Source organism: Suricata suricatta, chromosome 11 (assembly GCF_006229205.1).
Source record: "Suricata suricatta isolate VVHF042 chromosome 11, meerkat_22Aug2017_6uvM2_HiC, whole genome shotgun sequence".
NCBI classification, from domain to species: Eukaryota; Metazoa; Chordata; class Mammalia; order Carnivora; family Herpestidae; genus Suricata; species Suricata suricatta.
Genome location: NC_043710.1, coordinates 12,045,316 through 12,061,408, shown reverse-complemented (window position 1 = coordinate 12,061,408; position 16,093 = coordinate 12,045,316). Strand labels below are relative to the sequence as shown.

Genomic DNA, 16,093 nt, shown 5'->3' with positions numbered 1-16,093 from the left:
GCACAGTGATCAGGAAAGACACCTCGGGGAGAGGCGAGTCTGGGGTCTTGGTCCGAGGAGGGAAGGACTTGGAGAGTTCGTTTTCTAGGCTCATTGGCACTTAGTTTCCCCAGGAAAGGGGTCATAGCCCCATGACTCTGGTGGTGGTGGGGAGATCAGGAAAAGAGCTTGGCTGAACTCCAGAAAAAATACTGGATAATCCCCCCCTTCCTGGGGGAGAGGGATCAGGGTGGGCTCCTTTAGTCCCCTCAGAGCCTTCCCCCAACTCACATGGTTAACATTATTTTTAAACCCAAGGCCGGGAGAGATGAAATCCAAAAAGCAATATTTTTCATCACATGCCAAAAATGGGATAGAGAGAAGGAGTGGCAGGCCTAAGCCCCTCCGATTGTCCCTTGGGGGTTACCCCTCAGCCCACCTCAGTATGGTGCTGGGTAGTGGGGGTACCTGGGTTCTAACCTCTAAATAGGGGAGACCCCAGCCTCTAGACAGAGGCCCTTTTATTTTTTATTCTGATTAGCCATTTTAAACCAACAAGGAATAAAAAGAAATCCTGATCTAACCAGCCCCCCCTGACTTGTGTTATTTTGTCTGGTTAAGGCAGGGCGAATGATCTCTGGTGGGAAGTTACAAAGAAAACCTCAGAAGCTTCTCCGGTGCCTCACCTTTCGACAGGACTGTAGTGAGAACAATCACTTTAAAACAACAGGTCCTGTTTTTCTTTTGGTGATTTAATTTAAAAGTTCCTGAAAAGTCTTTTGTGACCATCAAAACTCCTTGTCATTTCAAAGCTTAGAGAATCTTGACCCCTGCCGTGCCTTAATACAGAAAATTTTGTCTCTGGAAAGTAAAGCCCCTTTTGGATGTGGCCAAAGGTGAGACTGTGGGTGATCGCGGGATGAAAAAGCCTGTTCGAGGCGGACTGACTGGATATGGCTGGCACTTTGATTTGATATCTCACTTTGTCTCTTCTGTTTGTCAAAAGCAAAAAGGCTGTGCCCTAATTTTAAATAGGCCTCCTCAGATACTAAATCTCCAGAAACTGGCCAGAATCCGTGATCTTTACTGCCATAACTTAGGTATACACACTCCTGCTCAGACCTCCTACATTCAACCCGTGGTCCAGCGAGTGGCCTTGCACCTGCTGATCCAGGAACAACCTCGGCTCATAGCGGCAGAGTTTAACTCTTCTGTGTCCGGTTTATTTAAAGTCGGGTTACATTAGCTTGGGTTTTCTCATGGACGTTTCTAGTTACCTGGCCTGCTGTAAGGACTGAAGGGATTTTTTGTTTTTTTACATTTTGCTAGTTCAGGCTGCCTCTTTGTTGCCATCTTAGCTTAGAAATGTGTTCACATCAGCCAGATAATTTCATTGTCTTAACTGAGGAATCAGTCAGTTCAAAGATTCTTATGAAGAGAAGAGAAACATTTACCTTTGCTTGCCAGAGGTTTATTTAAAAAACAACAACAACAACACAACCCCACAAGCTTGACCAGATTATTAAGCTTGTTGAAATACACTGGTGACTGAGTGCTTTTCCAGTTGGCTGTTCTGTTTCAATGCAAAACGGACTCCAAAGACAGTTGAGCCTTAACTGGATCAGCTCTTCAGATGGGTAAGTCCAGGTGCCTGGTTCTGAACGCTACGGGCAGAGTGTTGTGTGCCCGCCATAGATGTGTGCTGGCGAGCTCTGCCTCACTGTGACCATGCTCCCCAATCTTACTTTGGTGGTTTCCCTGCCTGCTAATGAGATAACGTAATGATAAGACCCGAATTACCTCAGGTCTTTGAATGCCTTGGCTTCAACCCTGACTCACACAGAAAGGCACTTACCTCTCAATAGGCAGCCGCAGTTCACCCAGTTTGATAAATGCAAATTAAAAAAAAAAACCAAAAACCTAACAAATGTGACAATGTCCTAAATCAGACCAGTTGCACAAAAGAGATGAAAAGGAAGCTTCCTGGGAGAGGAAGAGATGTCCGTGAGAAAGCCACCCGGGCTGAGCCTTAACAAAAGCATGGCCCTTCTGTCCTGTAATGCATTCATCTTAGCCGAGCACAGGAGGAGCTGGCTTCTGTCCCGGCTGCAGGGGCCGCTCCCGCGGCAGCGTCTGAACCTGGACGGCAGCTTTCCTCAGGCAGGAGAAGCCATTCTGGTGGAGCCCTGTTAGCGGAGGCTGCTGCTGCTGCTGGCCTGAGAGCTGCCCACGCCTGGGTGGTCTGGACTGTGTCGGTTCTGGGGAAGACAAGGAAGGAGGGCTAAGAACAGCCAGAAAGTAGCCTTGGCCTTGATCAGGGCTGTACAGGAAAAAGCTGACGTGCCCTGGGTTTTCAATCCTGGGTCCAACCTGAGGCAAAGGACTACTGAGGATAGGGTGAAACAGGGAGACTGGAGGAGGGGGGGCTGGCACGGGACAGCAACAAGCCCCTACCCTACCTTCTTTTTCTTCTTCTCTTTCTTCTTCCTTTTCCGTTCAGGATCCTCCTCTTTTTTCTTTTTCTTCTTCTTGTGATCGGAATCAGATGGTGTTTCTGTAGGAGAGAGTATGCGCTTATTGGCTGCAGAGCTCAAAATTCCCTCCTGTTAGGAACTCAAAAGATCACCAGAAAACCTACTCAACGCAACTGCTTTTCTTCTAATGACCAGAAAGCAGGGGGAGGCACTGCTAAAGCACTGTTCAGGGTTTTTACTTGCCCAGGAGACCTATTTGCAAGAAACCCCAATTACCTTTAGACCAGTTAGACCAGTTTCAGGAGGATCTGGGCATCCAGGGCTCTGAGGAACCTAACTGGCCATTTAACTGAGAAAGGTCCAGCCAGATCCAGGTTTTCTGGCTTTGACCAGAACTGCTGCTTACCTGGGGGAACGGGGTCCTGGGTGCGGCTCTGTTTGTGCTTGTGCTTATTCTTCTTCTTGGGAGGCTGAATGTGCATCAGACGACACTGCTCTGGCAACTGAAGGAACCAAAGGAAGGTCCAGGTGAGCGGAGCGAGGAGATCTCCTGCTCCCATCATCTGTTCTGCTCAGTAAGTTACGAAGGAACAGACGCGGACAGAAAAACCACCTCCAGCCTTTCAGGCCTCCCCCTCTGCCTTCTTCCTCCCCAGGAGGGGACTCACCGGGCCAGTGTGGAGCCGGAAGCCAGCCAGCATGGTCCCTGTGATAGGATTAAAAGAGCCACCAAGAATAGGGGGCTTCTCAATGAGGGAGCGGAGGCTGCTGTTATCATGGGAACCAGGCAGATCAATCATCCCTGGCAGGTCAGGCAGGAAGTTACTTAGCTTCTCCTTCACCTTCTTCCCACAGAATTTATTATAGGAATGTTCCAGGTTGTAGTGTGTGATCAGATTGGTGCTGCCTGTCAGCTCGGTGCTACCTAGAGGACACAAGGGAGAAGAACAAAAAAATACCAGCAGTTCCAAGTGAGGAATTTTTTTTTTAAAGTTCATTTATTTGAGAGAGAGCATGCAAGCAGGGCTGGGGCAGAGAGGGAGGGAGAGAGAATCCTAGCAGGGTCTGATGCGGGACTCGCACTCATGACACTGAGATCCTGAGCTGAAATCAAGAGTCAGTCGCTTAACCAACTGAGCCACCCAGGTGCCCCACAGGGAAAGGGAACCACTATAAAGAATCTTTGAGAATTACAAAGAGTTAAATTTATTTATTTATTTAATGTTTGTTTATTTTTGAGAGAGAGAGAATGAGTGAGGGAGGGGCAGAGAGGGAGGGAGACAAAATCTGAAGCAGGCTCCAGGCTCTGAGCTGTCAGAGCCTGATGTGGGGCTTGAACTCACGAACTGCTAGATCATGACCTGAGCTGAAGTCGGACACCGACTGAGCCACCCAGGCGCCCCAATAAGATCCTCTGACTCCCCCCCCCATTCACACACACACACTCACTCTCTCACACACACACACACACACACACACACACTCTCTCTCTCTCTCAAAATAAACATTAAAAAAGAAAGGCAACTTGGGAGATTTAACACATTCAAAATGACTCTTGATTTCTACCTCCTCAAACTTGTTCCTTCTTCGTCTCATCCACCCAATTATTCAAGCCAAGGATTTACAAGTATTCTCATTTCTTCTCTACTTTTATTTATTAAACATTTTTTAACATTCTATTATTATTATTATTATTATTTTTAGTTTTTATTTGAGAGAGAAAGAACAAGCGGGGTAGGGGTAGAGAGAGAGGGAGACAATCCTAAGCAGGCTCTGCACTATCAGTGCAGAGCCTGATGTGGGGCTTGAACCCACAAACCGTGAGATCATGACCTGAGCTGAAACCAAGAGCCAGAAGCGTAACCTACGCTACCCAGGTGCTCCTCCTCTCTACTTTTATATACAAGCCTTCATTCCTGTAAGCTCCACCCCTAACATTTATCTTGTATCTGTCTGTTCACTTCTCTTCTCTACTGTTACTGCCTAGTCCAAACCAACTCTTGCCTGAAGGACTAAGCAGTAACTTCTGACTGATTTCCCCACTTTCCCCCACCTCCACTTTCCATTCCTAATGTAGCAGCTTAAGCGATTAAAATATTTAGATCATGTCACTTTCCTGTGTTAAAATGGCTAAGGGGTGCCTGGCTGGTTCAGTCAGTAGAGCATGTGACTCCTGATCTCAGGTCATGAGTTTGAACCCCATGCTGGGTATACAGAGTACTAAGAAACAAACAAACAAACAAATAAAATGCCTCCCCCTGAACTTCAGATCAAAGTCCTCTGCCTACTCCTCTCACTTTCATCTCCTAGAACTCTTTCCCTTGAAACTTTACTGGAGTCCAGATGGTCTTCTGACTCTCAGATATTCTAAGCTTTCCCCTCACATCAGGGCTTCTAACCTCATTTCTTGCATCTTGATTTAGCTCTCCCTCTCACACGTGACTGGCTCTTTACAGTTAAACTCAGAAATTATCTGCTCAGTGAGGGCTTCTTTGATCACTCTAGCTCAAGTAGTTCTGCCTCCTCAATTCTTTACCAGATTTTCTCCTGTTAGCACTAACCATTATCTGATGTTATCTAGTGTACTCTGTGTCTCCTCCTCTGATGGGTAAACTCCAAAAAAGGCAGAGATCTTGTCAACCCTATTCACAGCTGTACCTTACCGCACTTACAAGAGTGCTTGGCACATACTGGTGCTCCGCAAAACACTCTTTTGGTTCAATTCTAATCACTTCTTCGAACAGATAAGGAAATGCGGAGGCCCTGTGAAGGAGGGCAACATGCCTCAAACCAACAGCAAGTTTGTGGCAGATTTGTAAAAGCTCAGGTCTGCAGGAATGTTAAATCAGGACTGTCGAGTTCCAAACTCAAACTCTGGATAATTTTTAGGCAACCATGAACCAGTATCAGGGACAGAGCCAGATATGCTGTGAAAGATAGTCACGGAAATTTATTCTTTCCCACTTCCCAACCCCTGCCAAACTCACGTCACTCATCCAAAGGGGTGGGAATCCTCAGACCCCTTCGGACTGACTTTGAGCTCCTAGGTCCTGGCACGCGTTGCCTAGGTTACCTCACACCTCCGCCAGCGGGCTGAGAGCCACGCCCATCGCCTCCTTACTATGATCTGATTGGCTGCCTTAGGCCGGGCCTAGTACTCACCTGGAAGCTCCCGCATTAGGTAGAAGGGACCACAGCCAGCCGCTGACTTATCGGCGCCGGGCGGGGCTGTGGCCGAGGTGGGCGGCGGGGCAGTGCCGGGGCCCCCGCCCGGAGGAGGGGGAGGCGGAGGTGGTGGCTTCCCTGGTCCGAAGCTGAGTGCGGTTGGGGGCGGTGGAGGGTCAGCCTGAGCTCCGAATAGCGCCGAGAAATTCTCCATCGTCGCCTCCACCCCGGCCCCGTCCCGGTGTCTGGCGTCGGTAGTTTTCATTGGACAATACTTTCACGATGTCCCGCCCCGTTCCTCTAGGAGCCGCTTTTCATTGGATGCCCCGCCTACCATTTTCCGGCCAGTACTTCCGTCGCTTTATAAGAACGTTCAGGAAATCCTCTCTAACCTAATTAAATTCTTCACTGTAGTCCTCCGTTTGCGACAGTCGCATATCCAATAAAATGACTTAAGTGGAAAAAGCGACAGCTACATTGACCAATAAAGTGTTAAATCCCTTTTTATTGCTTACCTACTACAGCGTCCAATGAGAGATCTACTTCCGGGCACAAGGGCGGTGCATCCGAGACTAGGCCCAATAGCAGTCTCAATGATGAGAAAGGCGGGGCCAGACCTACTGACGCCGAAACGCGGCGGGCGCCGCAAGGGCCGGGAAGATGGCGGTCCTCGCACCTTTAATTGCTCTGGTGTATTCGGTGCCACGACTTTCACGATGGCTGGCCCGACCTTACTATCTTCTGTCAGCCCTGCTTTCTGCTGCATTCCTACTCGTGAGGAAACTACCTCCTCTCTGCAGCAGTCTCCCCACGCAACGCGAAGACGGCAACCCGTGTGACTTTGACTGGGTGAGCGGACCCTGCGACCTTGACTGTCCCTGCCCCCAGCGGTTGCATGCGGGAGCCTCGAGGTTCACCTTTTTGAGGGTATCCTGAGGTTCCGAGCCTGTAGCGGACCTACGGACTCTCAGAATGTAGGGTCTGGACCATCATCGGGCCTAAACCACTTCGTGTTTAATTAAGACGGGAAAACAGCAGGTTATCCTTCACAGCAGGCTAGCACTTAGTGCTCTTGAGGCCTGGGTTCTTCCTGTCTCACCATTCCTGCTGGCCAGCGGCAGTACCCAAACTCTACACGTTTACAGTGTTTTCCAGGGCTGCCCATTATGTAAAGTCTGCCGACGAGCCAGTGAGATAAACAAGGCGGGTAGCAGCATTCCCGTTTTATTGATGAAGAGATTGATCTCGGCATGGTTAGGCGAGCTGCCAGTCTAATCACTAGTGAGTCAGCCTAGTGAGTGAGTGCGACTTGAAACTACTGTTTTGGACGCAGCACCTCCACACTCTATCAGCCGTTTCTGTATTTCCATAGTGGGCACTGTCTGCTAGCCACTGCTCTGCATCCTCAGGATGTAAAAATGAACACAGTTGTTAGGCCTGTTGAAAAGGAATTGTTCAAAAAACCGTAAAGAAATCTATCCCAAGCCTCTTGCTGTACTTCGGAGTAGGAGCGGAGAGAAAAATGAGTGGAAGCTCTGTGCACTCTCTCTGCTTTACAATAGCAGCTGTGTTTTGAGGGAGGAGGGTCAACCTGGGGCTTTCTTTTTTCTCAGACATCAAAAGGAGTCTTGACCTTTACCAGAAGCCACTCCCTTATTTTTATCCTCCATTCCTTGCTTAGGCATTCATATTTCCTGTATCCTTTCCCAGACGGTGTTACTAAGTAGCTCAAGTGTCCAGTGCTACTTGAGAAGATCCTATTTTTATCCAGTACATCTTTCCCCCTCCCCACATATCTGAGGCCAGTGAGGAGTAAATAGTTATCGCAAGACCCCCCCCCCCAGTGGTTCCCTGCACTCCTGGATAGCATGGAACCCTATATATATATATATATATATATATATATATATATATATATGATGTTTTGTCCTCTACATACATAGCTTTGGTAAAGTGTAATTTACAGTTTAGATACAGTAAATTAACTAATAAAATAGAACAGTTATGACAATATAATGTATTAAAAGTTATGTCAGTGTGGTCTCTTTCCCTCCCCTAAAATATCTTACCATACTGTACTTCTTCTTCTGGTGATGATATCAGATGATAAAGGGAGGTGACCTGAAGTGAGGTGAATGACATAGTCATTGTAACCTAGCATTAGGCTACTATTGACCTTCTATTGATAAGTCAGAAAGAGGATGATCTGTTTCCCGACAGTGGTTGACCACAGGTAACTAAAACCACAGATAAGGGAGGACCATTGTGTTCTATACTGATTTAACCAAAGTGGGACTCAAAGATATGTGGGTGTTTAGTAAAGATTTTAATAATGTTGTATACTCTTGTTTAATAATATGCAAAATACTGGAATTTTTGCACTTTACTATTTCTCTAGTAGAATTTTTTTAAATTACTGAGAGTTTATAGCCAGTGTTTGTTTTCCTGGAAAACCCATGTTTTACTGATTTACCTTAGTGACCAAGAAGTTGGGTTATTAAGGTAAATAATGTGAACAATAACAGGCAAATGAAAAAAAAATAAGGGGCGCCTGAGTGGCTCATTGTTTGAGCATGGACTTCGGCTCAGGTAGTGATCTCGCATTTTGTGCGTTTGAGCCCCCCATGGGGCTCGCTACTGTCAGCCTGTCAGTGCAGAGTCCGCTTTGGATCCTCAGTCTCCCTTTCTCTGCCCCTCCACACCTTGAGCTGTCCCAAAAATAAATAAAATATTTTTAAAAATAAAGAAAAGTAAACCTCAAATTTCAATGACTTAACAAAAGTTTACTTGTTTTATTAAATAAAAGGAAAGAATCATTTTGCATTTCATGTATATACTGTCTTTCAGAGTAACCAAATAATTGATAAGGGAATGTTGACTTCTTAATAGGCAAATTTGACCTAATAAATACAGAAGAATTGATAGCATTTAAAAATCATTCAGCAGGGATGCGTGGCTGGCTCATTCGTTGGAGTATAGGACCCTTGATCTCAGGGTTGTGAGTTCAAGCCGTATGTTGGGCATAGAGCTTACTAAGAAAACTAGGCAACCAACCAACCAAAAAACATTTAGTAACCCCCAATGGAATAATAAATCTAGCAATGATCATTTGCAGATGCTAAAACCATCTCTGAAGGGATACAGAAGGTGTTGCTAGATAGTCTCCTTATGATGTATTTCTTGCAAAAGATTTGGATTTCATTGTATGCAAGCCTCTAGGTTTCATTGCCACTTTATAAGAAATACAGGAGATAGAAAATCATCATCAGAAGAACACATACTATCAGTTTGCAAACAGCCAATTCAAATGACTGTCTTTTTTTTTAATGTTTATTTATTTTTGAGAGAGAGCTCTCGAGAGTGGAGGAGGGGCTGGGAGTGGGGCGCGCAGAGGATCCAAAGCAGGTTTCTGCCTGTCTGCAGTGATGGCAGTGAGCCCAAGGAGGGGCTTGGACTCGCAAATCTCAAGATCATGACCTGAGCCTAAGTGGGACTCTCTGCCAACTGAGCCACAGAGGCGCCTGGACTCCTGTTTTCAACAGATAAATAGCCTGGGGTAAAAAGAATAGATAGCCTAGAGATAGAGGAAGGCCAAAGAAATGCATCAGGCAAATGCACTGTGTGGACCTTGCTTGCTTGTTCCTGATTTGAACAAACAACTGTACAAAGACAGTTTGAGATAATTGGGATCATCTGAATAAGGACTAAGTATTAAATGTCAGTAAGGAGCTATTAAATGTGTTAGGTATGACAATGATATTTTGGTTTGCTACCAAAAAAAAAAAAAAAAAAAGCAGCAGAAGTCCTGGGGAACCTGGCAGGTTCAGCATGCAACTCTTGGTTTTAGGGTTGTAAGTTCAAGCCCCATGTTGGGTGTACAGCTTACTAAAAAAAAAAAAGAAGAAGAAGAAGAAAAAGCAAGGAAAAAAAAAGAAAAAAATCTTTAAAAAAGGCTCCTTAAAAAAAAGAAGTCTTTATCTGTAACAGATACGCTTGGAAGTATTTACAGGTAAAATGATAATAGTTAGAATTTGCTCTAAGTTTCTCCAAAACAAGTGGGTAGCATAGGTGAAATGGAACCGTTTTGGCAAAATATTACTGTTAAATCTGAGTAGTAGGGATTTATTAAAGTATTGTAGGGGTGGAAAATTAGTTTTCTTTACCTTTTTGAGGTCTTAGCTGGGACCTCTGTAATAAAAGACAGACTGAAAACAACAGAGGGGCCCCTGGATGGCTCATCGGTTAAGCGTCTGACTCTTGATCTTAGCTCAGGTCTTGATATCAGGGTCATGAGTTCAAGCCTCACTTTGGGCTCTGTGCTGGGCGTGGAGCCTACTTAAAAAAAAATAAAAGCAATTAAAAGATAAAGTTTATTAATATGTATATCTCATGTGTAAAAGGGAAATAGCCAGGGAAGAGGAATTAACTCAGAAGTGGATTAGAACTCTGGCTTCTATAGTATTCTCAACAAAGAGCAATACATTTTTGGAGAAATGACTGGACAAAGAACTTTTAGGCTTCCAAGGGAGACACTCTGTGGGAAGGTAAACTAATGGTAGATAAAGGCTCATTTGTTATGTTAGATTCCTCTGATGCTGTCTCCAGGCTGATAGGGTCTAAAATTGTCTCCCTTAATTGACTTTTTTCCTTCCTGGTAGAGAGGGTTGGAGGAACACCTTTAAAAATTTATGTTCGGCTTTTAGACATATGGAGGGCAAGGAGCTTTTCTTTTCTTTTTTTCCTGTCCTTTTTATTTTTTGTTTAAAATAAAACAATTTTCTAATGTTTATTTTTGAGTAAGACAGAGCGTGAGCTGAGGAGGGGCAGAGAGAGAGAGAGAGAGAGAGAGAGAGAGAGAGAGAGAGAGAGAGAGAGAGAGAGAGAGGAAGACACAGAATCCGAAGCAGGCTCCAGGCTCTGAGCTGTCAGCACAGAGCCCGATGCAGGGCTCAAACTCATGAACTGTGAGATCATGACCTGAGCTGAAGTCGGACACTCAACTGACTGAGCCACCCGGGCACCCAGGAGCTTTTCTTACATCTACTTCTTAATTGCTTTTAAGCTCAAAATTATCATGCAAAATAATCAAAAGTAGCATATTTTGGGGTGGCAAATTCTGCTACCTTTTAGTGTCCTCCCTACTTCTGTGTGTGTGCTTGTAGTTTTCCGTAATGAAAGGTTTATAACCAGGAACAAGCAGGCAGAACAACTAAAGCGCAGCGCTTTGTGGTGTTGTCCTGGAGCCCCAGCCTCACTCTGTTGCCTTCGGGTCATCCCTGCACCAGCCAGCAGACACGACAGAAAGCCGAATGCGAGGGCACGTGCTTTCTTACTGCCTGTCATGGACATGGCACATGGCTTCCACTCGCATGCCCCTCCGGAGTGCCGGCACACAGTTCCACGTAGATGCAAGTGGACAGAGGGCATCTAGCTGCCATATGCCCAGGAGGAAACAAACTGGGTTTGGAGTACCCATAGCCAGTCTTTGCATTTGACCCACTCTCTGTTTTTAGAGAATATTCCTTTCAGTCCAACCTTTGTTTTCCTGCTAGACCACAGTTCCTTTTTTTTTTTTAAGTTCATCTTTCCATATTTAAGTCCCAATTCTAACCCAATTCTATTTGTGATGGATGATTTAGTAGGGTCTGCTGTATTCCCTGACCCCCACTTTATAGTTCTCTCTCTAAAGCCAGTCTGTTACTTTTTGTTGGAGATTCACGCTAAAAATCCAGGACCTAAAAGAGGTCCTTGAATCCTAGCTGTAAATCACAGTTGATTGGCTCCGTCTGAAATAGTGATTTGGGCGCCTGTGTCATAAACAGAAAGATCTGGAAGCCCTCTCAGACTATCTAGGCTCTAGTTGCCCTTCCTCCCATGCTTTCTCTCACAGGGTCCTTGTTATTCTTTACTGTGGTCTTTACTCTTTGAAGTTATCTTGTCTAGCTTGTCTGTGATGGTTGGCTGTCTCATAGACCTTCTGGTTGAGAAAGTGAGAAGGAGCCAGGAGCCAAGGGTCCTGAAAAGGTCTTTTGAAGCTCTGAAGTCTCTGCCAGCTTTCAAATTCGATGAAAGGTGCATGGATTATTACCATGATTGTTGAATGGGGAGGAATAATTTAGCATAAGCAAGCCCCCCACCCCAAAAAAAGAAATAGCCAAATACTGTATTAATGAAATATTACAGAGAAAGTTTCCCTGGAAAAGTTTTATTCTGCCAGGGTCACGCTGAGTTGGTTATATTTTCTTAACAGTCTTTCTGCCTTTTTTTTATTTTAAAAATGTTTTAATGTTTATTTTTGAGAGGGAGAGAGACAGAACACAAACAGGGAAGGGGAAGCGAGAGATGGAGGTATAGAATCCAAAGCAGGCTCCAGGCTCTGAGCTGTCAGACCAGAGCCTGATATAGGGCTCAAACTCATGAACCACGAGATCATGACCTGAGCTGACATCAGATGCTTATCTTTAATTATTTACTTATTTTGAGGAGAGAGGGAGGAACAAAGAGAGAGGAAGACAGAGAATCCCAAGCAGGCTCTGAGTTGTCAGCTCATGAGTCATGACCTGAGCCAAAGGTGGGTGGGTGCCTAACTGACTGAGCTACCCACATGCCTGTCTTACAGTTTTGTATGGTACCAGGCTTTATGCAACTCTTTCCTACCCATTATGTCTTTGATTCGTCACAATAATAGATATTACTAGATATTGGAACAAATATTGTTCCATTGAGGGAACCAAAGCTCAGAGGTTAAGTCATCTGCTGAAAGACACTAGCCAGTTTGTGGCAGGCGTAGACCCTGACTGGTGTTTTTCCCACTATATCTTAGCTGATGGCAGTAACTTCTTTTTTTTTCTTTTTTTTTTTTTATGTTTATTTATTTATTTTGGGTGGAGGGGAGAGGAAGAAAGAGAGAATCCCAAGCAGGGCCCACTGCTTGGAGTGGAAAAGCCTGAGGCAGGGCTCAAACCCACGAACCGTGAGATCATGACCTGAGCTGAAATCAAGAATCTCAGCGACTGATGCTCAACCAACTGAGCCCCCAGGCGCCCCTCCAGTTCTTTTTTTTTCTTCGCTGTCACCATTATTCCCACTGTGAAGCTCTGCTGGTTTTCATTCCCTCTTTGGCTCCCTCCCCCTCCCACAGCATCTCTGTTTATGGCATTTCCTGTCACTTGGTTCTGTTCCAGAGAGAAGTAGAGATCCTGATGTTCCTCAGTGCCATTGTGATGATGAAGAACCGCAGATCTAGTAAGTTTAGCCCGTGCCTCAGTTTCTCCAGGTTTAGACCTGATGCCCTCTGGGGGTGCTTTCATTCTTGTTAGAGGAGGGGCGCTATTTGGTGAGCGAGTCCCACATTCCGTGCCAAGGCTGAATTTGATCTTGGACTTTTATCCTCTTCCCCCTCTCCCAATCCAAAGTACCACAGGAAGAGTGACAAACGGGGTATAGGCGTATACAGCCCAGCCTGACCTGTGACATCTTTGTGTTTCAGTCACTGTGGAGCAACACATTGGCAACATCTTCATGTTTAGTAAAGTGGCCAATGCAATTCTTTTCTTCCGTCTGGATATTCGCATGGGCCTGCTTTACATCACTCTTTGCATCGGTAAGGAGATCGCTTGTGGAAACCAGGTTCCAACCCCAAACAGACCCTTCTTCTGTATGTTGTGCCTAATTGTGTGTGTGGCTCAGGTGATAAGAGTGCAGAAACTGGAAGAAAGGAGGAATGTGTCAGGGGTCTGTGTACGTCCACAACGTGTATTCTTTGGTGCCTGAAATCTCTGAGTCAGTTTGCAAGCAGACCCCCAGCTGGAGGACTTCTGTGTGTCCTCTGACATCTTTTTTCCGTGTTCAGTGTTCCTGATGACGTGCAAGCCCCCCCTGTACATGGGCCCCGAGTACATCAAGTACTTCAACGACAAGACCATTGATGTGAGTGCTCTGCCTCGTCTCTGTCTCTTGGGTCTCTCATGGGTGATTGTGTAGCTGTGCCCTTTCCTTGCTAGGAGGAGGACCAGTGCTTCCAGATGGAAGTCAAGGGCACTGCAGTTCATTACCCGAGCTAGGGGGAGGGGGCGGGGAAGGCCAGGGTGAAGAATCAGGCCCGGGGGCCTGTGCTGTCCAGCTCACTCTTTCTTCCCTGTGTGTGGCAGGAGGAGCTAGAGCGGGACAGAAGGGTCACCTGGATTGTGGAGTTCTTTGCCAATTGGTCTAATGACTGCCAGTCCTTCGCTCCTATCTATGCTGACCTGTCCCTCAAGTGAGTACTGTGGAGGGTGGGGGAGGGACGGGAACTGCACTCTCCCTCTCCTCGTTTTTGGCCTTGAGTTTTGCACATCGCAACCAAAGCTTTGTTTTTAAGTTTGTTTATTTATTTTGAGAGAGAAAACATGTGCACACGCAAGTAGGGGAGGAGCAAGAGAGAAGGGGAGAGAGAGGAATCCCCTGCAGTGTCTGCACTGTGGCACAAAGCCTGATGTAGGGCTCGAATTCACGAACTGAGTGATTATAACCTGAGCCGAGACCAAGAGTCAGTCACTCAACCCATTGAGCCACCCAGGTGCCCCAACTACAGGCCTTTCTCCCTGTCCCCAAATATCTGAACTTCTTCCCTTGATCCATTCCCTTCTTTCACTATGTTAAATAATACATTTTTCTCAGGTACAACTGTACAGGGCTAAACTTTGGGAAGGTGGACGTTGGACGCTACACTGATGTTAGTACACGGTATGTAAAGGCCCGGACAGAGGGTCTAAGCAGTAAGTCACTTTAAGTGATGGAGACAGATGCATTTACAGAGTACTTTTCGTACTTTGCAGGTACAAAGTGAGCACGTCGCCCCTCACCAAGCAACTCCCTACCCTGATCCTGTTCCAAGGCGGCAAGGAGGTCATGCGGCGGCCACAGATTGACAAAAAAGGACGAGCTGTCTCTTGGACCTTCTCTGAGGTATCTGAGAGTGAGCCAATGGTCTGGAGAAGGGTGTGGAACGGTGGCCGGCTTTGGAGATCAGCTTGGCTCTGATTCCTGGCTCTGCCACATGGCCACTTGTTTTGAAAGTAGACTAGTTACCAGATTTGATTCATGAATTCACTCAGCACATTTGTTGTGCTTCCACCGTGCGCCAGAACTGCTAGTTCTAGGGAACAGTTCTTGGTGGAGATTCAGTCTCAGAGGCCCTCGTTCCCGGGCTATAGGCCTGTGGATCACAGGGTGGTTTCGTAGAGTATATTAAAAATGTAGCTGTCATTCTTGGTACAGTGATGGTCACTAACAGGTACTTCACAGTACAGGGTTGACTTTTCCAGGTACCCAGAAAGGGAGAGTTAGGTTAGAGTAGATTCTGCCCTTCCTTGCCTCCTAGACTGTGTTTAAATACTTCTGACTTCCCAGTAAGAACTCTCCTTTCTAACTGGAACCCTGATGTGTTCACCTCTTCTGCGCAGGAGAATGTGATCCGAGAATTCAACTTGAACGAGCTATATCAAAGGGCCAAGAAGCTATCAAAGACTGGAGATCACATCCCTGAGGAGCAGCCTGGGGCCCCTGCCACCACAGAGGTGCCAGATGGGGAAAGCAAGAAGGACAAATAGAATCCCTGCCTTGTCAGTGCTTCCTCACCTTTGAGGCCCTGCCTGAGGCCTGGGCTTGGGCCTTTTATTTATGTTTCCCTTTTGGCTCTGCCTCAGTGAGGCAGGGTGCTGCTTCTGATTTTCAAGAGGCTTTCAGGGACTTGACAGGCTCCCTCCAGGAAGGCCTCCTCTGCCGTGGCCAACTTTCACTGGAAGAAGGGAGAGAGCTCCGATGATGGAGGAGGAAATGCCTGCCTCCCAAGCTTGGGTCCGAGTACCACCTGCTGTCCACCAGTCACTCACATGTCTCCACCATGCAGTGTTTTCATCCTTCCTCTTAGTGGACCTGCACAGTCTCCCTAGATTATATTAAACCTAACAGAAAATGCCTAGGTTTGGAGTCTGCATTAGGATTTTACCCTCAAGGACCCTTGCTTCTTTAGGCATTTCTGGCTTGGTCTGTGGCCTTCATTAATAAATATAAGGCTAACTTTGTCAACTGGTTCCCAGGAGAAACCTTTAACCACTGAGTTTACTCACTGGAGATAGTTTTAATAATCCCCCTAATTTTTGGAGTTTGGGAGGAAAGGGAATAGGTTTGAGACATTCCTTTGTATGGGGGGCTCAGAGGAGAAAGCCCTTGGGCAGGCATGAAGTTTCAAGTAGTCTCCTACACACTCCCAAAACCCAACTGATGGTTTTCCACAATAAAGAGACTGGGATTTCCTTTTGATTGCGCCTTTGTGTGTTCCTAGCCTATTATGAAGGCCCGGCAACTGCAGAGGAGGTGCATCTCTCTCCTGCCTAGCTTTCGTTCCCAGGATGGGGGAGAGTTGGGGAAGACTAGTTTCCGTGATTCCAGAGTACCGACATCGAGTTGTTAGTTTGTGGGTTCGGTTTGGGACT

The 16,093-nt window shown here is 46.3% G+C and overlaps 2 protein-coding genes across 2 annotated transcripts; one reads left to right on the top strand and one right to left on the bottom strand.

Moving 5' to 3' along the window:
- Positions 1 to 1,428: 1,428 nt before the first annotated feature.
- On the bottom strand, positions 1,429 to 5,883 carry MED19 (mediator complex subunit 19). The gene is made up of 5 exons (XM_029956400.1): positions 5,616 to 5,883; positions 3,122 to 3,378; positions 2,860 to 2,956; positions 2,439 to 2,533; positions 1,429 to 2,237 (listed from the first exon to the last, which is right to left on the bottom strand). The coding sequence occupies exons 1-5, from the start codon at positions 5,881 to 5,883 to the stop codon at positions 2,169 to 2,171; spliced, it is 786 nt and encodes a 261-aa protein (XP_029812260.1). The 3' UTR covers positions 1,429 to 2,168.
- Positions 5,884 to 6,238: 355 nt separating this feature from the next.
- Positions 6,239 to 15,920, top strand: TMX2 (thioredoxin related transmembrane protein 2). Its single transcript, XM_029914953.1, has 8 exons — positions 6,239 to 6,467; positions 12,803 to 12,863; positions 13,108 to 13,221; positions 13,471 to 13,547; positions 13,769 to 13,875; positions 14,277 to 14,342; positions 14,435 to 14,564; positions 15,062 to 15,920. The coding sequence occupies exons 1-8, from the start codon at positions 6,279 to 6,281 to the stop codon at positions 15,206 to 15,208; spliced, it is 891 nt and encodes a 296-aa protein (XP_029770813.1). The 5' UTR covers positions 6,239 to 6,278; the 3' UTR covers positions 15,209 to 15,920.
- Positions 15,921 to 16,093: the final 173 nt, after the last annotated feature.